We start from the raw sequence: 24,531 nt of genomic DNA, 5'->3' as shown, positions 1-24,531 counted from the left end.
ACCAAATCCAATTCAGAATGGTTAAAAAAGTCTTGCCAGCTCTAAGCACTACAACCAAAAACAAAGATTTACACATGGAAAAAATCCATAGGAAGACCTGCAAAATCTTTTTAAGAGCTCTCAACGATAAAAACAAAGAATAGTGCAACCAATTATTGCCAAGTCAACCCCAGAGCTTTTGTTTACTGCTGCTTAAAGTATCCTTAGTAAGATTGGAAAAAGAACAGCTGCACAAGTAGTAAACTTAGCCCTAACCACAAGCCCTGGCAGATACAAACGCATGAAACATTCACGAAAAGCCATCATATTTGGTTATGAAGCCTTAGCGCTCATTATTAACTGATATGTGAAAAGAATATTATATTCTGTGGCAAAAAAGGGGCGAAATCTCACAGCACGAACATCGATCCACCTTATGTCATAGTACAAATGAAGAAGCAATGTTACCCGAGTAACATAATCATGGACACCAAAGTGCAAATTGCAGTTCAAGATATTTTGGACCACACAAACGACTTGCTCATGAACAGCAGGATGTACTTCTGTTACACCACAATCACACTGCAAACTCAGCGATTGAAGTCATCTACAAGTTGGGCCTTGGCGGTAGTGGTGGACATTCCATTTACAAATAATGTGTTGCCAGCAACTCACTGTATGGGGATACCAACATAATTCTATGTACTATAGTTCCACTGCAAATGTCGGAGGTCACAACGAATGGTAAACAGATTTTCTGGCAAAACCCGAGTCTTCCTTCGTTGAGATATAATCACATCATTCGCCTGCAGATTAGAAAGGAGACAAAGGAATCAGTAAAATTCCATTACGAAGCAATTGAGGAACAAATATTAAGTTTGCAGCCTACTGAGGTGACCCTTTGGGATAAATCTTAACATTTAAACATCACTCTGAATGTAGAATGGACAGAAAAATGTGTAATGTGCTCATAGACACTTCAACACAACGTGTAATGTGTGCAAGCCAACACCCAAAGAACTCCACAACCTTGACTTTTGCAAAAACAGTATTCTACAACTAATTCATTTAAGTTTGGGATATCTGTTTTACACTTTTACCTTAGAGGTTACGAGTACTTGTTACATATATCATATAAATTGGAACTCAAGCAGTGGCAAGCAAGAGGTAAAGAAGCCAAAGAAAATGTAAAAAGAAGAAATAACCAATAAATTCTATCATGAAATGGGGTTAGTGGTGGACCACCCCATGCAAGGAGGTAACTCCAATGATGGGAGTACTGCAAGAAAATGTTTTGCAGAGGCCACGAAATCTGAATATAACAGGTCTAGAGCCCGAAATTATACAAAGATTTGCAAACATCCTAAGCATTTAGTCTTGTGGATTTAATGTTAATTACAGTAATTTTAAAAATTATTGCCTCTAAACAGCAAAAATCTGTTTAGAAACGTAAAAGTGGTACAAAATGAGTGCGTCTGTGCACAAGCTGCTAATACATGGTACAGACATAATAAAAGAACTACCCTTGCCTGTGGGGCTTTTTTCAGAAGATGTCTAGGAATCTAGTCAGAATATAAAGGTTTAAGACTTTTCCACGCAAGGAAAACTTCAAGAATACATACCAATACGGATATTGTCCAATGGAGGCCGATAGCTTCAGATCCTCTCATTGTGTCCAAGAGGAGGCGGCACATTAGAAAAAGAAAACCCTTTCCTAAGGAACAACTGTTCTTGTTAGAAGAACTTGTGAAAATGCTTGAAGATAATGGTGACGAAGAAACAATGGACGACAATTATGACGATGGAACAATGGATGATTATGACGAGAGATACTGTCTTACTGTCTGTAAACATTAAGCAAAATATATTTGATTTTCATTCTACTTTCTCATTTTTAACCACCTACAAATCACCTTTTAGCTTGGTAAGTACTTTCAGAATCTTGTCAAGTCTGAATACACATTAACCCTAAGGTCAGAAGCCTTTCTAAGTGTAAATGCACATATTATTAAACATATTTGAATTTTGGCCACCTAAAGTGGTCATTTTGCCATGTGTGTGCCGTTTGAGTGTATGAAAGGCTGGGGGGGGGGGGGGGGGGTAATTCTCCAACACAGAAGCTTGAGTAAAGTGCTCGGCAATCGCGTATGCATCGGTACATAAGTCACCATTTACAGTAACACCAGGCACAGCTGTTGGGGCCTGGTACCAAAAAAAAAAAAACATTTTATCTTTGCCCAGACATGGGAGTGTGATGTGTGGCACCCAATGGTGTAGACACCTTGCCCAACACTCCTTCCATTCCTTGATAAGGTAACGAACACTGGCAGAGCCATTTAAAGACTGAGATGCTCCAGGGAAGTGTGCCACTTATGCCACTATAGAGCTCACTGACACACTATAATTGCTTCAGTGACATCTGGCAACCACCAAGGGACTGCCTTACACCTCGGACACCCTGAATAGCGAGGGATCATGTTTGCTGCTGCAGAAACAATTGTGCTAGTCACCTCCTCAACCATCACATCAATGTCACCGTGTGGAGGAGATTCAGCTGTGACAGAGGTGAGTTCCACAGTCCGCCTTGTCCAAAGCCCATCTGGGCAGGCGTCGATGTGCCTGATGCTGGGGCAGTGACAGGAAGATGGAGCAGTGGTCACTACCACACAGGTAGTCATGTGCTCTCCAGTGGATACATGGGAGAAGTTCTGGGCTGCAAATTGATAAACCAATGGCTGAATAACTACCATGAGCCACACTGAAATGTGTGGCGGCCCCAGTATTTAAGAGGCAGAGGTTGAACTGCGGCAGTAAAGTTTCAACATCTCTGCCTCAGCCAGTAAGCATGGTACCACCCCACAAGGGGGTTATGGGCATTAAAATCTTCCAGAAGTAGGAAAGCTTTAGGGAGTTAATCAGTGCAGCTAATAAATTCAGGGAGACTTCACCATCCGGAGGGAGATATACACTGCAGACAGTTATTTGCTCCGCCATTCTGACAACCACAGCTTCAAGAGGGGTTTGAAAGGGCACAGTTTCACTATGGGCAGTGTTTAGGACATAAATGCAAATTCCACCCAACACTATTATAGTCGCTATGGTTCCTGTAATATCCCTTATAGCTGCAGATGGCAGGGGTCCGCATTGCTGGGAATCAGGTTTCCTGGAGGGCAATGCAGATAGCAGGTGTGAAGCTTAACAGTTGCCGTAGCTCAACCAGGCAGTGGAAAAAACTGCCTCAATTCCACGGGAGAATGACTTACTGAGATTGGGAAGGCACGAAAGTTTCAATGAGGCAGTTTACGCCGCAGAGTCACTTACTGCCACCAATTTATTGCCTGAGCATTGTATCTGATGATATGGCAAGATCTAGGTCCTCAGAGGACACCAAAATCTCCACCCCATCCTCAGCTGCAGAGCTTTTAGATAGTGGTGGTGTGGGTGCTACTGCAATTTCCTTGTTCTTGGGGTTGCTTTCTTTCCTCTCCTCTCTTACTGCGACGTGGGTTTCCCTGGCTGGGAGGACTTCACTGGCTCAGTCTCCAGGACTGAGAATGAGTGTGAAGCCCTAGGACCAGCAGCTTTTGGGCTCTTCAGCCACTGGTGGGTGTCGTCTTTCCCACTAGAAGAAACCTGGGAAGGGAGTGACCCAAGGGATCCATTTCCAGCGAGAGTAGCCAAAGAAGAGTTTTGCATTTCCGGCTTAGAAGTGGGGATGGTCATCCCTGATGGATCGGGGGTGTTGCTCCCGAAGTAGGTGGTGCAGGAGCAACAAGGAGGGGAAATCACCCCCCCCCCCTCCCACCATCAAGGGGCAGGTGTAGTCTTCCGGCTCTTGAGAGGTGACCGGGGTTGGTGGAGCTGATGGTTCCAGAACTGTTGTAGCAGCAGCTTAAGATGTCATGTGCACAGGATGTAGGCATTCAAAGATGGGAGGTGGGGCACATGGTGTATAGGGATGTGATGGGTGTCCACAATCTCAGCATGTGACACTGGAAGTACAGTGGGAAGACACGGCCGAACTTCCAGCACTTAAAGCACCACATTGGGGGGAGAGACATAGGGCTTTACATCACACTGTAGACCATCACCTTGACCTTCTCATGCAATGTATCACCCTCAAAGGCAAAGATAAAGGCACCGGTGGCAACCTGATTATCCTTTGGACTCCAGTGGACATGCCAGATGAAATGTGCACCTCGCCGCTCTAAACTGGGGCACAGATCATCGGACTGCAAAAGAAAGTCTGAAGTATGATACCCTGGACCGTATTTAAGCTTTTATGGGGCATGATGGTTACAGAAACATCCCTAGCTTTTAACTCCCATGACTGGGCAGATGATTGAATTGAATGTTATTTGATTCTGTAAGATTACATTGTGTACAGTAAATGTACGTGTAATATAGGACATGTCAAAGTGTTAACATTTTTTATCACTTATTTTTCTACACCTTTAGCTTACATTTTTACATTACTGATAATGAGAAACAATGTATACAAATTTAATATAAGTATTCTGCAACACTGTACAACTTTTTCAATGAGATAGACTAAGTTTCTTTGGAAAGTCATTGTGAAGTACACTATCTTTCAGGGTTTAGGGCAGACTTCTTAGTAGTCTGATACCAAAGTACTGGGGTCCTTTTTCTAGCATTGCCAGTCGATGGGGTATGCTCCGTACTTCATCTTTCTTGTATTGTGGGTGTGTACACTAGCATTTGTAATCCAGTCCTCACTACCTTTTGTGATATACATTGTTTTGTATACATACAACGATGAAAAAGTTAAGATATTTAAATTCTTGAAACAGTTTCTGCACGTTTCAGGGGTCTTTCTTCTTAAAATGGTCCTAATTGCTTTTTTTTTGTAATGTCAACACTCGTTTTGTCTCTTGTTTGTTTGAGTTTCCCCCAGTCACTCCATACTGTAAGTATGGTTCGAAAAGTCCACGATACACTGTACACAGAAGGTTCTTGTCTGAATACTCTGATAGCTGCATCATTAAGAATGTGACAGCTCAGTTTCTTACAGACATTATTAATATGTTTTTTCCATTTCAGTCCATTATCCACAAGAATACCTAAGTATCTAGCAGATTCTACTACTTCCAGCCTTGTTCTATCAACATCTAAATCTATGTCTACAGCCTTTTCCTTGTTTTTAAACAATGTATACATAGTCTTCTTTAGATTTATAACCAGTTCATTTTCCAACAGCCATTGAGCTGTGACATTTGCAGACATGTATGCTCTTCTCTCAAGCTGTTCTATATTTTGGTTACTATTTAGTATTGTCATGTCATAAGCATACAATATTTTCTTTTCTTCATCTTCAACACCTATATCATTAACAAATACATTAAACAACAATGCCCCCATTACCAAACCCTGCGGCACTCCATATTTGATGGATTTGGTTTCTGATTGGTACAAGTTTCCTAATGATACATACTGCTTGCGGTTGCACAAGTATGATTTTATCCATTCACCTGGTTGCCCCCGAATGCCATAGTTGCTTAATTTTTGTATCAGAATTTCATGGCCAATGGTGTCAAATGCCTTTGAAAGATCCAGAAACATTGCAGAGAGAACCTTATTCTCATCCAAGGACTTTAAAACGTATTCTGTTAGACTGACAATTGCCGATTCTGTAGATTTACCCTTTTTGAAACCATGTTGTGAGGGCATGAGAATGTTATGTTTGTCCAAATATTTAACTAATCTGGTATACATAAGCATTTCTAGGATTTTTGGGAAACCTGGTATCAGTGAAACTGGTCTGTAGTTGTTGGGATCATCCCTACACCCTTTCTTTTACACTGGCACTACCTTCGTTATCTTCAGTTTTTCTGGAAAAATTGCATCTCTGAAAGAACAGTTTGCTATGTTCTTCAGTGGTGTTCTCACATACCAGCTTTATTACATGATTTAGTCTTAAGAACACAGTACTGCATGATCTTTTTGGTACCTTAATACCCTTCTGTTTTTGACTATTTCTTTCCAATTTTAGGTTTTCTGCTACACTGATATAGTTATTATTCAGTATGTTTGCTATTTCCATACCATCTGTGACCACTGTGTTTATTTTAATTGACCTTATACCTTCTTTGTTTGACCAATCTTTTTCCTTTCTTTCAGCATGGAATGCATTCCAAGTTGCCTTTGCCTTGTTTTTTTTTGAGTTCGCTATAGTGGTGTCAATTGCTCTTGCTATTGCGTCTCTTATTGTTTTTCTACACTTTAAAATTTTATAGTTTTCAGCTTCACCCATCCGCCTCACGTCCTGAAGCTTCCTTCGCTGTTCTAGTATTTCACTGGTAACCCACTGTGTTTGATCTTGATGCCTTTCTTGTCTCTTTACTTTGGGAAATGCTACATTAAAATGGTACTTAATTGTTGAAGTGAATGCATCATATTTTTCCATTTACACTGGGCCTGTGGGGTTTCACTCCAGGTTTCCTTACTTAACATTGTTCAAAAGATGTTGATATTTTGTTCATTGATGGTCCTAATTTCTTTGGTTGTTTGTTTTGGTTCTGATACCGAGTCATTACTTCTGCAAAAGCTGATTAGTTGTGCATGATGATCAGATATTTGTCTGAACTACATGTGACTTAGTTACACATTAGTTATTATGTTGTCAATAATTGTCTCACTTTGTGAAGTCACTCTTGTTGGTGCAGTTATTGTCACTCATGTTATGCTGTAGTAACAATTCTTCAAAATCATGTCTTATTTTTGTGTCTTTTCCCATGTCAATGTTGAAGTCTCGACATAAGGTTTTTCTTCATGTTCATTCTCAATAAGCTAGCAATTTTTTTTTAGAAAGATGCTAATATTGCCACATGATGACCTGTACACACAAAACACTAAAATCCTCTGCCACTATACCAGTAACTTCAAAGTCTTTTCTCTAACTATGGGAAATGTAGCAGCTTCACTGTTTACATTCTTCGATAGAGTACCTGTTTTAACACACACACAAAATATAAATATAAATATAAATATAAATATAAATATAAATATAAATATAAATATAAATATAAATATAAATATAAATATAAATATAAATATAAATATAAATATAAATATAAATATAAATATAAATATAAATATAAATATAAATATAAATATAAATATAAATATAAATATAAATATAAATATAAATATAAATATAAATATAAATATAAATATAAATATAAATATAAATATAAATATAAATATAAATATAAATATAAATATAAATATAAATATAAATATATATATATGCCACCACCCTTATATTTAGATCTGCAGGAGTAACTAGCTAGTCTGTAGTCCTTTATTGCCACATTATGTATTTTACTTTCAGTTAGTCCATCACTTATGCATAGTACGTCTGGTCTTACTCCACTCAGGAGTACTTCTGCTTCTAATTTTTTGTTATCAAAGTATTGAATATTTTGATGATGTACTTTTATGTAATTTTTCTTTTGTTGGTTTACATGTTGTGAGCTGTATTCTGGGACAAATTCTTTAGTATCATCTTTTTTTGTATGGTACTTATATTTTTCTTTTCCAGCTGGAGTGTGATTTTTCACCCCCTTCAGGCCATATTAGTTTCCCTTGCATCTAATGATTTTGCAGACATCTGCAAACATTCCGCTGAATGTTACAGACCCCAGTCTATTTAAATGCAAGCCATCCTTCGCTAGTGAGTTTTCACATAGGAATTTGTGTCTATAATAATTGCCTCAAGACGATCACATTGCTCTTTAAGAGCACAGTTTATTTTGTCGATATATTTTTCACTCACCGAACTTCTGTTTATGATTCCGCTAAGTATCAGACGAGATCCTGCATACATATTTCTTGCAGAACGGATCACGTTTCTTGTTTCGCTTGCCATTTCTTCCTCACTGCTGCTCCTTAACGAACTCGTTTCAATATGTATGAACACCCCATTATAGTTATGTCTGGTTTCAGAATCTGGTTCTGTAGTATCTTGTCCTGCATTTACCATATTTTTAAAATGTTTACCGAGTTGATGCATTCTAATACCAGGTCGTACGTCACTCTTGCAATTGGGGACAGCAATATTCTTCAGCAGCGAATTGCCAATTATTGAAAAGTCATTTTCTTTTTGTTGTGTATCTGTCGCCTTTCATTTCCTTTTGCTGTATGTCACCACCTACCATTTATATTTATCTTCCGGTTTTTGGCTTACTGAGTTTACCTAGACATCAACGGGAACACTTTAAATGTTGTTTTTAAAGTATGATCGGTCATTCGTATTTTCACGATCTTTTTGCTTTTCCATTTGATGACTTTTACACACACAGGACTTTTTTGTATTAATGTATCTTTTCCTTTCTTGATGGTCAAAAGTTCGGTTTTTAATGCCTCAATGTCACTTCGTAGTAACTTTATAATTTCGTTTTTTGTATCAACTGCACTTACAAGATCGGCCATTTCGTCATGTGAACAACCATGACATGTTCACGGAAAGTCACTGACAAACTTTAAATTTACTTTCGTGCACTTTTCGTGTAACCAGAAGTTGCATTTGATACACAGAATACCCTTTACACGCTTTTTACATTCTCTACATGAAGAACTATTCATTTTTTGCCTTTTTAATGAGAGAGAATCGCCACTACACTTTCCTATTGGCGCCATGCTGTTTTGATCAAGACTGACCCAGATCTCCATTTTTGACAAGCCCTCCACCTCCTCGAATTTGTCCTCTAAATGCTGAACAAAAACAAAAAAAATGAGGCTTCATCATCATGAAAGATGACCCATCAGCTCTAACGTACAAGGCACCAGAGTGAATAAGATCTGCTGCCAACCTTTGCCTGACGTTCCTCCTATGGTTTGGCCAGAGAGGGGAATGATTTGGGGTTGTACTTCTGTGTATTGAATTGATCTTGTGATCGCTTAGAGACTGCTGGTGTTTTACCACCAGGAAGAGATGCTGGACTACACTTCCATTTCGTGTCATCTGCACTGATGTCCAATCCGACCAGGGGGGCCCTCCCCACGGGTGTCACCCAGCCGCAGCAAAGGCCACCTGGCAGGATGGCCATTGCAAGGAATCCTGATGCCTTATGGGGATGGCAAACACGGGGAATTAACGGTGCAGGCATCAGCAGAACAATGTGTGTGGTCAGGGGGCTACAACCAACAGGGTACATGGCAGCCCCACAACGTTCTGGCTACCATGCTGGATATCTGGTGCAAAGAAGTCTACGGTCATCGATGCAGAAATCTACACTGCATAGTTCATGAAAGAAAACTCATGTAGGAAGGTGTACTGATCGAAGAGATGGAGAATGGGCAGGACTGCAATGTGATGAGAAAGTGGGCGAAAGACCTCAATGCATGATGGACACTATGCACCTTGTAAGGCTCCTTTCCCGAATTGGCTCACTCTTCGGGAAAATTTGGAATGGAGGTCAAACCCTACAGGTGACCATCACATAAAGGCTAAAAGATGTGAAATTTCTTTTAGTCGCCTTGTACGACAGGCAGGAATACCTAGGGCCTATTTTAACCCCTGGACGCATGGGGGGGGGGGGGGGGGGGGTGCGCTGAGGTAGGTGGTGCAGGAGCAATGGAGGAGGGAGGGCACCATCAAGTTGGCAGGTGTAGCCTTCAGGTTCCGAGAGCTGACGAATTCGTGCAATGTAGCAGCGGTGTATGAGGTGGTCATAGCCACAGGATACAGGCACTCATTTTCTCTTAGCCTCAGTATAGGTTGGTCAGTCCAAGGTGTTATTCCACGATTTTCCTCTTGTAAAATTCTGCAGTCTGGTGTATGAGATGAATGATGCTCACTGCAATTGACATAGATGGGATGTGGGGCACATGGATTATTGGGATGTGATGGACATCCACAATCTCAACATTTGATGTTTGAAAGTACAGCGGGAAGACATAAGGCCAAACCTCCAGTACTAAAGCACTGTTTGGAGGGGGGTGGGGGGGGGGGGGGTGGCGAGGGATATGGCTTAAGATTGCAGCAGTAGACCATCACCTTTACCTTCTTAGGTAAGATTCCACCCTAAAAGGCCAAGATGATGGCAGCAGTGGCAACTTTATTATCCCTCGGACCTTGATGGACGCATTTCACGAAATGAATTGGCATGCAGCTTGTCATCCGACTCCAAAAGAAGGTCTCTGTCGAAGATAATACCTTGGACCAAATTTAAGCTCTTATGTGGCGTGATGGTAACAAACATCTCCCAACTAGTTACAAGAGAGTTAAGTCTGTGACTGGGTAGAGAATGCTGTTTTATGAAGACTGACCCAAATCGCACTTTGGACGAGCCCTCCACCTCAAAAAAAACTGTAGCTTCATTGAAACAAAGGAGTCCCCATCAGTTCTCATATCTACGAGGTGAATAAGGTTTGCTGCCATCCTTAGCCTGGTGTTCCACCCAAGGGGAGGGGGGGGGGGGGGGGGGGGGCAGGGAGGGAATTATTTAAGGTTGTACTTTCTTGCATTTCATTGAGACTTTGCAAGCTTAGAGACTGCTGGTGTTTCATCACCAGCAAGAAAGTGAAAGTGAGTAGCAAGGAAAACTCAACTGTAATTTATGACTGATTTGCTGTTTTCTTATTTGTGGTTTGCTATTTTATGTCCTTTTATGATTTCTTCATCTAAATCTGATGTATATGAAAGTTTCATGGTAAGAATAGAATGTTTCTCATGTTTATTACTTTATTGTATTTGTATGTTATAATGTTCCTGATAACAGTGGAAAGAGTGTTGCAACCTAGTAAAGAAATTCCTAGTTCATTAGATAATCCAAACAAAACAAAAATGTTAAAAAGTGAAAAGAATGTGAGGGCAATATTTGGTTGGAATTAGCAGTTTCAACTGGAAGTGTTCCCTTACGAAGTTGTTTGACACTTCTCAGATATCCAGTAATACCTTCCATCGACTTGTGAATATAGAAAGGGGATATCTTCTCAAAGCTTCCCCCATTTCACTTTATTACAGTGAGTGTTATGGCACACTAACACCCTGTTACTATCACTCAGATTTCTTTTTGGGAGGACTAACCAACCAAGCTCTTTGAGAAGTAGGTGTAGGTGCTGTCTGACTTTACACTCGACCCGTCTGGAGTAGTTTTATGAGGCAGTTCTATAGCAATATCACGAGATGCTAGGGAAACAACTGTTGCCCCAGGCAGAGCCCTACGTGCCTGAGCAAGCCTTATACAACTGGAGGGGTGGCAGGTGCCACCGAGGTTGCCCACTAAAGACTCAACAGACATTCACATTCTCAGCATGTAGCACACAGAGGTTGAGGGTTTTTTATAGAGGGGTGTACCTTCCTTGCAGTCCAGGCAGTGAAGCCAAGACACCCATTCTCCCAAACACACACCATTCCACCACTGTGCCACATGGTGTTCGCTGAAGTATAACCAGATTTTATGGTGAGGACTCACGGCAATTACCAGTCCCCAGTTCAGGAACCCCAGGGTCACAAAGCCTGTACTCAGCAAACGAATGCTGAGCCCCTGAGAGGATGAAAATATTGTCTATCTTTGTTGAGTAGTCACGTTTTCAGTTAAAGGAGCATTTGCTCAATCTGATGTCTGCTGTTGCAGAATTTCTAAAAGAATGAGGAAGAAATCTTACTGAATTAGCTACATTTATTTTTGTATGGGTCAATAGCCTGTTGCATGTCTTTCTATTGGACGGCACTTCAGCAACTTGTGTACCTAATATCCTGGTTGCTGAACTGGGGATCTACAGTGACATGAAATCCAACTTTGTTTTAATGTAGCTTTCACTTACATGATGTAAGGAGTTGCAAAAACACAGACTGAAAAACCCATGAACCAATGAAGGTTCAATGAGACTTTCGTTTCCAGACACAGTTTATCCATAGACTACCAAGATTGACAGGTATACGGATATTTCATCTACATGTTGTGGTGATTGAGTTGGTGACATTATGATCACATTGACTTAGAAACAAATTATTTACACCACCGAAGGACAGACTTAGTGACAAATTTCAACTTGGAACTTTTACCCTTCCCTGAGAAAAAGGAAGTCTTCATCACAGAGTTCCTCTGAAGGTTCTGTATTTTTACTGTCAGGTATGGAACCCCAATAACAACCGTAAGATTATATGAACCACTTTAAGCAACATATGTTCACTATCACAAACAGCATATTAGAATTAAAATCTAATTACAGAAAAACTGCTTTTGCGATTATTTTGATGTTCATATAAGTGGCACAATGTATCAATTTAATTGTAGACATGCCCCACACTATGACTTACCTCCTTTAACCAACTGACCAAGCATTTATAATGAAAAATGTGACCACATCTTAGTTTTCTGGAGGTTGTAGAGTTTGCGTCCACTGCTTGCAGACAGATTATACATTCATCAATGCTGTTTCTTCTTCCTTTCTGTTCTGCCTGTGGGTGTGTCCTATAAAGATACATTAAATCAGGGACTAATGTTTATGCAAAAATTTGTTGTGAACAATCCTCATAGCTGTAAAATGTGTTTCAAACGAAGTTTAGAATACAGCTTTGACCCAATTCTTAATACAATAATGGTCCAATGGTTCCATTATGTAATTTGTTTGTGTGCAATACATGAAATTGTCTGAAAAACACTTCTAATACTCCCAGGAAAATAACATTCTGAATGTGGGAGCATTATCATGAAACAACAGCCCCCTTGTGTCTTGTTCTGTTTATTCTAGAGTTCATTTTACTGCTGGAAAACGTCTCAGATACAGGGAATGGTGTACAGCTCTGATATTGCAGTCTATATCGTCTCCAGTCTACTCTTAAAACCAAGTCCTATCCAAGTACAAATTTGAAAATAAAGATATTTCTTTGGCACAGATCTTATGAACTGCAATTCAGTTTGTCTATAAATTCTCAATCAGGTGCAAACAAACATAAGTATTGTAACTTTTGAAGATCTAATACACTCCTGGAGATAGAAAAAAGAACACATTGACACCGGTGTGTCAGACCCACCATACTTGCTCCGGACACTGCGAGAGGGCTGTACAAGCAATGATCACACGCACGGCACAGTGGACACACCAGGAACCGCGGTGTTGGCCGTCGAATGGCGCTATCTGCGCAGCATTTGTGCACCGCCACCGTCAGTGTCAGCCAGTTTGCCGTGGCATACGGAGCTCCATCGCAGGCTTTAACACTGGCAGCATGCCGCGACAGCGTGGACGTGAACCGTATGTGCAGTTGACGGACTGAGCAAGGGCGTATACTGGGCATACGGGAGGCCGGGTGGACGTACTGCCGAATTGCTCAACACGTGTGGCGTGAGGTCTCCACAGTACATCGATGTTGTCGCCAGTGGTCGGCGGAAGGTGCACGTGCCTGTCGACCTGGGACCGGACTGCAGCGACGCACGGATGCACGCCAATACCGTAGGATCTTACGCAGTGCCTTAGGGGACTGCACCGCCACTTCCCAGCAAATTAGGGACACTGTTGCTCCTGGGGTATCGGCGAGGACCATTCGCAACCGTCTCCATGAAGCTGGGCTACGGTCCCGCACACCGTTAGGCCGTCTTCCGCTCACGCCCCAACATCGTGCAGCCCGCCTCCAGTGCTGTCGCGACAGGCTAGAATGGAGGGACGAATGGAGACGTGTCGTCTTCAGCAATGAGAGTCGCTTCTGCCTTTGTGCCAATGATGGTCGTATGTGTGTTTGGCGCCATGCAGGTGAGTGCCACAATCAGGACTGCATACGACCGAGGCACACAGGGCCAACACCCGGCATCATGGTGTGGGGAGCGATCTCTTACACTGGCCGTACACCTCTGGTGATCGTCGAGGGGACACTGAATAGTGCACGGTACATCCAAACCGTCATCGAACCCATCATTCTACCATTCCCAGACCGGCAAGGGAACTTGCTGTTCCAACAGGACAATGCACGTCCTCATGTATCCCGTGCCACCCAACTTGCTCTAGAAGGTGTAAGTCAACTACCCTGGCCAGCAAGATCTCCGGATCTGTCCTCCATTGAGCATGTTTGGGACTGGATGAAGCGGCTCACGCGGTCTGCACGTCCAGCACGAATGCTGGTCCAACTGAGGCGCCAGGTGGAAATGGCATGGCAAGCCGTTCCACAGGACTACATCCAGCATCTCTACGATCGTCTCCATGGGAGAATAGCAGCCCGCATTGCTGCGAAAGGTGGATATACACTGTACTAGTGCCGACATTGTGCATGCTCTGTTGCCTGTGTATGTGCCTGTGGTTCTGTCAGTGTGATCATGTGATGTATCTGACCCCAGGAATGGGTCAATAAAGTTTCCCCTTCCTGGGACAATGAATTCATGGTGTTCTTATTTCAATTTCCAGGAGTGTAGTTTGCACCAAGTTGCATCATGGGGATGTTCTTAACACTTGTCACAGCTGTCAGTTTTCCCACAGTTATCACAGAAGACTCAGCAATATTTACACTTTGCTTTATTTTTATGTGGCATTGACACAATGAACTCTTCTGCTGTTTGTATTAATGTATTTTGTTCTGGGACAACTCAGTGTGTGGTGTCAAGCACATCCTATAATATCTGTCTTGAGCTGTGTTAGCAGGCCTCCAGCCTGAGATATGCCAGGATGAAGGAGTCCCAGGAGGGAGCCCTATCACCAGCGAGCAGTGAGCAGAGAACAGTGCAACCAAACACCTTCAGATTAACCAAAACCACCTGGTATCACTTCCAAATAAACTCATTATCTGGCTTTTTGCTATAAATTACTAACAATTTTGTAGACAAAAATGTTATGGTCTCCACATGCAATCCCTTCCTTGCCAGACAGGTGTTAATAGAATACTAAAAATTAAGCCATTTCCCAACACAGAAATAAGCTTTCAGAATTATTTCCAGTAACATGTTAATTTTATAATTCACCTATTAACAGTCATAGGAAAAACAACTGACCTGTGTTTGAAGACTTTAAAAGCATGAATTGTGACTAACAATACAGTATTTGTCGTAAGACAGTGTGCGATACACCTTGAACAGGACCTCAACTGATGACATTTTAACTTTCATTTTCTAGTGGTATTTAGCACCATCACATTTTTCAGTTACTTGACCCCCATTAAATGAACACTAAGATAATTCTCATGAACAATCTTAAATTAATCAGTTAACAGTACCAACTGTCTACTACTTTGTAGAACAGCACAATCTCCTAAACTTATTCAAAAATACACAGTTTACTCAGCATACTATTAAGAATAGGTTGGTTGTTTACAATTCAGATGTATGTACGAGGACATGCTGAGTGGTAATGCCTCTGAATTTTATGTGAAAACAAAGTTTCTTAAACATTTACAGGCCTCTGCCACTAGAGGGGTCAGAACTGTGGCATGTAACATGGGTATGGTTAACTATGTCAGTGTGTGAGAAACCAGAATTTTATAATCTGGTAACATACAAAGTTGAATCACAGATCTGATGTACTGGGGACTCTACATTACATCAAAATTACAATTTGTATTTAGAGTATCACAAAAACGATATATCAACACTATTTTATAGTATTACAAAGTAATGTAACAGCATTTATGCAGTTAACATATTTTTACAGTCTCTTATATGACACACAACTGCTAAGCTTAATATACAGATGATGTTTCCTTTCTCAGACGTCCACATCATAAATTCTATGTAGTAATAACATTTCTCCACTAATAACTTTTTGCAGCTTTGGTTTCAGTTGCCCTAGCTCCATGCTGTTTGTTTCTTTTCCAGCATGTTTTTGATTTTCATGCCCATATATTCTGGAGCTTCCCCCCAAGAACCATGGACCTTGCCAATGGTGGTGAGGCTTGCGTGCCTCAGTGACACAGACAGCCATACCGCAGGTGCAACCACAATGTAGGGGTATCTGTTGAGAGGCCAGACAACCATGTGGTTCCTGAAGAGGGGCAGCAGTCGTCAGTAGTTGCAGGGGCAACAGTCTGGATGATTGATCTGGCCTTTTAACACTAACCAAAACGGCCTTGCTGTGCTGGTAAGCAAGGGGAAATTACAACTAACTTTTCCCAAGGGCATGCAGTTTTACTGTATGGCTAAACAAAGATGGTATCCTCTTGGGTGAAGTATTCCGGAGGTAGAAATAGTCCCCCATTCATATCTCCAGGTGATTACTACCAAGGAGGACGTAATCAGGTGAAAAAAAACTGGCATTCTACGGATCAGAGAGTGGAATGCCAGATCCTTAATTGGGCAAGTAGGTTAGAAAATTTAAAAAGGGAAATGGATAGGTTAAAGTTAGATATAGTGGGAAATAGTGAAGTTTGGTGGCAGAAGGAGCAAGACTTCTGGTCAAGTCAATACAGGGCTGTTAATACAAAATCAAATAGGGGTAATCAGGAGTAGGTTTAATAATGAATAAAAAATAATGAAAAAACAGCATAGTGAACACATTGTGGCCAAGATAGATACAAAGCCCATGCCTACCACAGTAGTACAAGTTTATATCCTCACTAGCTCCGCAGTAAGTGGGTAAGAGATTGATGAAATTTATGAGGAGGAGGAAAGAAATTATTCAGATAGTGAAGGGAGACAAAAACTTAATAGTCATGGGTGACTGGAATACGATAGTAGGAAAAGGAAGAGAAGGAAACATAGGTGAATATGGAATTGGGGGTAAGGAATGAAAGAGGAAGCAGCCTTTTAGAATTTTGCAATGAGCGTAACTTAATCATAGCTAACACTTTGTTCAAGAATCATGAAAGAAGGTTGTATACATGGAAGAAGCCTGGTGATACTGACAGGTTTCAGATTATATAATGGTAAGAGAGATTTAGGAACCAGGTTTTAAATTTTAAAACATTTCCAGGGGCCGATGTGGGCTGACCCACAGTCTATTGGTTATGAACTGTAGATTAAAACTGAAGAAATTGCAGAAAGGTGGGAATTTAAGGAGAGGGGAGGTGGATAAACTAAAAGAACCAGAGGTTGTAAAGAGTTTCAGGGAGAGCATAAGGCAACAATTGACAGGAATGGGGGAAAGAAATACAGTAGAAGAAGAATGGGTAGCTTTGAGGGATGAAGTAGTGAAGGCAGCAGAGGATCAAGTAGGTAGAAAGACGAGGGATGGTAGAAATCCTTGGGTAACAGAAGAAATATTGAATTTAATTGATGAAAGGAGAAATAAAAATGCAGTAAATGAAGCAGGCAAAAAGGAGTACAAACGTCTCAAAAATGAGACCGACAGGAAGTGCAAAAATGGCTAAGCAGTGATGGCTAGAAGATAAATGTAAGGATGTAGAGGCTTATTTCACTAGGAATAAGAGATATTGCCTACAGGAAAAAAAAGAGAACCACTTGCATGACTATCAGGAGCTCACATGGAAACCCAGTTCTAAGCAAAGAAGGGAAAGCAGAAAAGTGGAAGGAGTACATGGAGGGTCTATACAAGTGCAATGTTCTTGAGGACAATATTATGGACATGGAAGAGGATGAAGATGAAATGGGAGATATGATACTGCATGAAGAGTTTGATAGAACACTGAACGACCTAAGTCAAAACAAGGCTGACAGTGGACAACATTCCATGAGAACTGATAGCCTTGGAAGAGCCAGCCCTGACAAAACTATCATCTCGTGAGCAAGATATGAGACAGGGGAAATACCCTCAGACTTCAAGAAGAATATAATAATTCCAATCCCAAAGAAAGCAGGTGTTGACAGATGTGAAAATTACTGAATATCAGTGTAGTAAGTCACAGCTGCAAAATAGTAACACGAATTCTTTACACACAAATGGAAAACTGGCAGAAGCCGACCTCAGGGAAGATCAGTTTGGATTCCGTAGAAAGGTTGGAACACACGAGGCAATACTGATCCTACAACTTACCTTACAAAATAGGATAAGGAAAGGCAAACCTACGTTCCTGACATTTGTACACTTAGAGAAGGCTTTTGACAATGTTGACTGCAATACTCTCTTTCAAATTCTGAAGGTGGCAGGGGTAAAATACAGGGAGCAAAAGGCTATTTACAATTTGTATGGAAATCAGATGGCAGTTATAAGAGTTGAGGGACATGAAATAGAAGCAGTGGTCGGGAAGGGAGTGAGACAGTGTTGTAGACTCTCCCTGATGTTATTCAACCTGTATATTGAGCTAGCAGTAAAGGAAACAAAAAAATTTGGAGTATGTATTAAAATCCATGGAGAAGAAATAAAAACAGGTTCGCCAGTGACATTGTAATTCTGTCAGACAGTAAAGGAACTGGAAAAGCAGCTGAACAGAATGGACAGTGTTTTGAAAGGAGGGTATAACATGAACATCAAGAAAAGCAAAATGAGGATAATGGAATGTAGTCGAATTTAGTGAGGTGATGCCGAGAGTATTAGAGTAGGAAATGAGATGCTTAAAGTAGTGGATGAGTTTTGCTATTTGGGAAGCAAAATAACTGATGGTTAAAGTAGAGACGATATGGAATGTAGCCTGTCATGGAATGTAGCCATGTATGGAAGTGAAATGTGGACAGTGAGTAGTTTAGACAAGAAGGGACACTTGAAATGTGCTGCTACAGAAGTATGGAGAAGATTAGATGGGCAGATCACACAACTAATGAGGAGGTATTTAACAGATATGAGGAGTAGTTTATGGCACAACTTTACTAGAAGGGACCAGTTTGTAGGACATTCTGAGGCATCAAGGGATCACCAATTTAGTACTGGAGGGCAGTGTGGGGGTAAAAATCTTAGAGGGAGACCGAGAGATGAATACACTACGCAGATGCAGAAGGATGTAGGTTGCATTAGGTACTGAGAGATGAAGGTTGCACAGGGTACAGTAGCATAGAGCTGCATCAAACCAGTCTCTGGACTGAAAACATATTCTGGAGTTCGTGCATGTAACTTTAACCTGTGAGTACGAAGCATGAAGTTTCTCTTATTCCTAGTGCTGTATTGATGCTTAAAATTGTTGTCTGAATAACGTAGTGTTACTGTATACAAAAATAATCAGTTTATAGATGTACAAACAGCGGGCACTTAGTATTTTTAAATTTCTTAACAGTGGGTGACAAGATTCTTTTGGTCTTTGATAACAAATATTTAACTATTTTTGTAGTTTTAATATTACAATGCATTTGCTTTTATTTCCCCAGAAGATATTGCAGTGGTGCCAACTTCAAAATATTTTTTTTTGTTGAGGGCATCATTTGATTAGGTACTACGTTTGACATAACTGTGTTTCCTTATATACATGTTTGACACTCCAAATCAGTCCTATTTGCAAGTGACACTAGTGTATTGATTGAAGGTGGAAATAGAAAGGCTCTTAGGCTGTATGCTGAAGTCGCAAATGAAAAGAATTCAGAGTGGTTTGTAGGGAATAAGCTACTGATTAACCCTTAAAACACCGCTATACAATTCCATACACAGCAAAATTAAAAATCCAGTAAAACCAAGTATTTCTTTGAAAAACAAAAAATTAAGTCTGACTGAAAAAATTGCTTTGTTTACTTACAAGACAAGATTACCACATCACATTTTTGAATTCTAAGCTATCTAAAATGCCCTTTGCAGTGAGAATTATATGGAACACAAGTGCTGAAGGAGAGACATATTATGCACACATACTTTCCCTTTTGAGTTAGGACATATCCTTGGGAAATTCCCCTCACAGCATAACTTTCAAGGAACAAAAAAAGATTGAGGATAATGAAAAATGCAGACAGCTGAAAATCTGTGCAAACTACGATTGGCTGGAAACTGGCCCCTGCCCCTCAACTCACTGAAACGTCAATCACAATGTCATTTCAGCCTGAGTATAAGTCAGTAGTGGTGAAAACTATATACATAAAGTTGAAGAAACATACCTTAATTTTTGATGGCAAATGTGCTCCTCAGATCATTACTGCATATGAACTCATATGGCATCAAGGTAGAGTTTCATCGATTCATCTCTATGGGCATTGAGAATGGCGATGGCATTAAGATGATTCTGCCTCAGACTGAAGGTAAGTTTTCACCCTCCGCAGACAAGAAAACTATTCCTCAGCAGTGCAGGACATTACCTGAATCTTCAGCACTAAACGTATGAATTTAACTATGTCATCCAACGAACTAATATTCGCAAAATTACTAATTCAGATAATCTCATGAAACGTGCTTCGGTGGAGAAGCAAGTGTTCTTTGTCTATATCAGATTTGTAGGAAGATAAAATATCTAATGAATGTTATTACCAAGTAGAAACTGTTCAATTTTATTTACAAACATGACAGTTTTGAACCTTGATTCCAAGAAGCTGATGGATGCATACATTTTTTCATAATACAATCTATATTTGTCAGATACTTCAGAGAAGGTTTCTAAGGTGAATTGATGGGGTCATCTTATTTCTTAGGGAATTTTCTTCTATGGGGCAATTTTGGGGAATCAACATCTTTATCTTGACATTTTGAAGCTACTTCACCCCCTAATGATTCAAAATTGTTTCTCATTAATTTAGGCTAATAGAAGTTACGAGAGTGGAAATCATCTTATTGGCCTCCTCTAAGTGTAGGGATTTCCTCTATAGTGCTATGTTTACAGTATCAATGTGACCAAACAGTTTTACCAAAAGTGATATCATGAAAAAGAAATCGTGTCTGCATATCAATTAAAAAGCTGTTTGCTTTGGACCCAGTGTCTGAATTGTCATTTCTTTAAACATTTAGAGAAAATTCCGTAACTTCTGTATAGTTGGACAAAACTGAAGACATTGCCAAGTATCTTATGGCCCACCTTGTAGGATAGAGTGGTTTCAAATTTGTAGAGGCATCTGCCATCAGGTGAGCAAAAAGATTTAATTTTTAGGTGAATATCACAAAATGTATTAAGTCCTTCATAACATTCAATGCATTCTGACATTCTGGAACTGCTTTCACAGTGTCTTGTAGTGTTAGATTTAAACAGTGTACAAGGCAGTACACAAATATAGCTCTCTTCTTCATTTTCAAAAGCTTTGCCTGGACACCATTATATAATCCAGCCATGTTAGCTGAACCATCAAAGCACTGGCCCCTACAATTAGAAGTAGGCAAATCAAATAGTCTTAAAATGTCAATAATAATATCAAACAGAGCCTTAGCTGTTGTACTTTGTATTGAGAATTGCAAAACAAATCTATCTCTAGCGAAGCATCAATAAATCTACAGATACAATAAGTGCCCTTTGGTGGCTATGTGTTTGGTCTGCTATTATTGCAAAATTCTCTGCACTCTGGATATCGTCCAATAATTTTCGAAGAAGTGTGACTTAAAATGGCCAAAATTTTGCTTTGCCCATCAGGGGATGTCTAAGTTTCGCACTGTAGCCATATTAAAAGTAGCTGGTTATCTTCCCATTGAAGGCGTAATAAATTGTCAAAGTTACTTGTTTCATCAGTATGCCCACGTATTGCAAGCCCCTGCACTACTAAATAATGGAGGAAAGATATGATTTTAGTAAACAAGGTCAGTTTTCTTTCATTTGTGCCAGTTTTTCTTTGGAAATCTTGCTAAATATATCAACATTCGATTTTAGGTATTTGAATTTCAATACAGCTTCTCTGTGGCAGCCCAGTGCTTCATGTGCTTTCAACTTTTCTATTTCTTTCTTCCAATTCGAAAAACTGGTTCTATGAAAGTTTTCCATTTTGTGAGAAAAGTGAAAACGATTTTCTTCAATCATTTGTCTGCAAATTTTGCAAAAAATAAATTTTACCTTATTGTAATTGATCCATGCAAATTGCTGTTTCCCAGAGGGCTGATAACAGCCTTGTTTTTTCCCCCCAGGAACAGTGTTCTTTTGTCGCCGCCACAGTTCCGTCACTGTGTCTTTGTTGTCACACAGCACCACTAACACTGGGTCTAGATTCACCATCGCAAACACTTGCCACATTGTCACATTTCTTCCTAATTATAAACTTGTCCATTTTAAACTGGACAGTAAGGGACGAAAATTAACAACTGAACCAAGTCACAGTAAGACTAACTGACCACTGGCGATGCCCAGCTCTGGAATATTTAAGCTCACTGCCAACATTAGCTGCGGCCTGCATAACAGTACTGTGTGCCTAACAAGAAGTAGCTATGTAACAATAGTGTTGATTGTCAGGGCTGGTTTTAGGGAGGGGGTAGGGGCAAAGCATACCATCACCCAGGGCAGCATATTTTTGGGGACGGCAAATCCATCTTCCATAAATGAAGGAATGTGAGAATTGGAAATATAAATTATTCATAAAATCAAGGGTCTTATTAAAAATTGTCTATGGTACCGAAACAGTGCGCTCCGATTTACGAAAGAAACATTTCCGCCAACAAAAATGGCTTAAAATGTATTGCACTGTAAATGCATCACTGACTGCTACTTTGATCTTAAAGACATTCACAACAAATAGATGAATGAGTGATATGTGAAAAGGCAACATGTAAGAAATATTATGGAAAAGTTGACTATGTAAAAAAAAAAGGGGGGGGGGCACTTGACATGTTCGCGTGGGGTGGCAAAATCCCTGGAGCCGGTGCTGATTTGTGTGGTGTTGTACATAGTGATTGTCAATAGAATTAACAAAATTGAATGATGAGTCTTTAACGTCACCTGGTCCTTCTAGCGATCGCCATCAAATTCGGTGTCACTGTTGCTCATTAGTATCTTTTACAAGCTGCCAGCAGGCTGCTGTGGGAGGAAGCAGAGTTCCTCCTAGCAGCAAAAGTGCTGGGAGCTCATGGTGAGCTTCCGTTCCTCACATACCTCTGTACAGTAAAAGTGTGCGAATAGTATAGATGCAGGGGCAAACCCTGTCACGACAGTTCATCATATGCAGAGGTTGGCAGAGTAGCAGAAAGGGATACACAATAGCTCATAAAATCTGTACTTTTTCCTACATAATCATTACATACTATTATGAAAAAATGTGTAAGTTTTAACAAATTTCCCAGTGAAGGATGAGGAGGGGGGGGGGGGGAGGGGTAGCAGTGAGAAATGCATGTTTGAATATTGAATGGGGGAGGGGGGACTGAGGCCCCTAATTTTAGCTATGGGTGGGGGGGGGGGGGGCACAAAGTACCTTGCCACCCGTCCTTATGACAGTGTCACTGATGCCATACCTTCTAACAACTTCAAAATAGCTGTGATAAACTACTTCTCTTATCTCCATGCTAGCTGAATATGACAAAATCTTCATAGCAAAGGTCAGAACTTATTTGGTAAGTATTTTATATGTGAAGACCTAGATAAATTTTGATTGAAATGTATTCCTAAAAATTTAACACAATTTATTCTTTCAGTTCCTGGTTTGTGCAGGTAATACGAATTTCATTTATCTGAGTTTTTAGTTTTAAAATGTAGTGAATGTATTTTTCCAATATTTAGTTTTAACCCATTTAATTGGAACCAATTTTTCTAAACTGTCTAGTAGATTTGTGACAGTTGATGGAATTTGTTGTGAGCGATTGCTTTCGATGAGGGCAGACACTATTGGCGAATGAAACAGTGTGAATTTATGTTTAGGGGCAAGTCATTTATGTAAAGTAAGAATAAAATTGGACCCAGTATTTAGCCTTGTGAAATGATCCATTCAGAGAAGAAATTTCCCTTGCTTGATGATGTAACTACTGTTTTCTCTTTGTGAGGTATGACCTGAACCACTAAAACATGACTGCCAATCCTGTATTTTTCCATTTTATACACGAGTAGTTGATAGTTTACACAATCAAATGCTTTTGTGCAGTCACAGAACAATCCTGCAACTTTCTTAGACTTGTTTAGGGCAGAAGAAATTTTTTTCACGAACTCATTTATGGCATCTATTGTTTTTGCCTAAATGGAAGCTGTATTGACAGTATGCTTGATTTTTCTAAAAATTTGATTTGCCTTACTACCACATTTTCAAATATTTGAGAAAATTGGGATAACAGGTTGGGCAGTAGTTCCCATATATCTCTTGAACCTTTTTTGAACAAAGGTTTTACTTCTGCATGCTTCAGGGCATCTGCAAAGTAGCCTTTGAGTGATTTACTGATTGAGGAAAGGGGGGTGAGCTATTAACCTAGCAGCTGATTTCACTATAGTAGGTATGTCATCCCACACTGCAGAATTTTTGTTTTTGAGCTGTAATGTGGTGTGCTCTGTATCTTTCACTGAATTTTTAAAAAAATTGTTAAAGCATTCTTCCACCTTCTGACCTAATTGTACTTTTTCAGTACCCAGTTTAAAGAATCACTCACTACAGCAAGGTTTCCTATGAATAATTTTGGTGATTTGGAATCTCAAACTATCCCACTATTCTGATGAAATTTAATGGAAACAGTGTTTCTCAGTACAATAAAGTATTAATCAGACACTGCCGTGGAACATTGGTACAGACTATTGAAATTTTGTTTTAAGCATTGAAAATCCATGAATCCCAGGCAAATTAATAATTGCCACTACATTATATAATTTCATTCATGGGTTGCAAGTGGGCCACTGCACTATACCAATTAATGAAGTCAGCTACTTTCTTGTCTTTCCTTTTGTCTTCTGATTTCTAACTTGTCTGAACTTAGCTCTTCTGC

At 40.1% G+C, this 24,531-nt stretch overlaps 1 protein-coding gene across 1 annotated transcript in view; it reads right to left on the bottom strand.

Annotated features, from left to right (window-relative positions):
- Positions 1 to 24,531, bottom strand: part of LOC126301915 (uncharacterized) — a 51,315-nt gene that overhangs the window by 12,912 nt on the left and 13,872 nt on the right. Inside the window, exon 2 of the mRNA XM_049991720.1 lies at positions 12,266 to 12,419. Coding sequence (XP_049847677.1) covers positions 12,266 to 12,419 — 154 coding nt within the window. The remainder of the gene's footprint in view (positions 1 to 12,265; positions 12,420 to 24,531) is intronic.

Source organism: Schistocerca gregaria, chromosome 1 (assembly GCF_023897955.1).
Source record: "Schistocerca gregaria isolate iqSchGreg1 chromosome 1, iqSchGreg1.2, whole genome shotgun sequence".
Classification (NCBI taxonomy): domain Eukaryota; kingdom Metazoa; phylum Arthropoda; class Insecta; order Orthoptera; family Acrididae; genus Schistocerca; species Schistocerca gregaria.
Note: the sequence above shows the minus strand (reverse complement) of the source record. Positions and strands in the feature narration are given on the sequence as shown.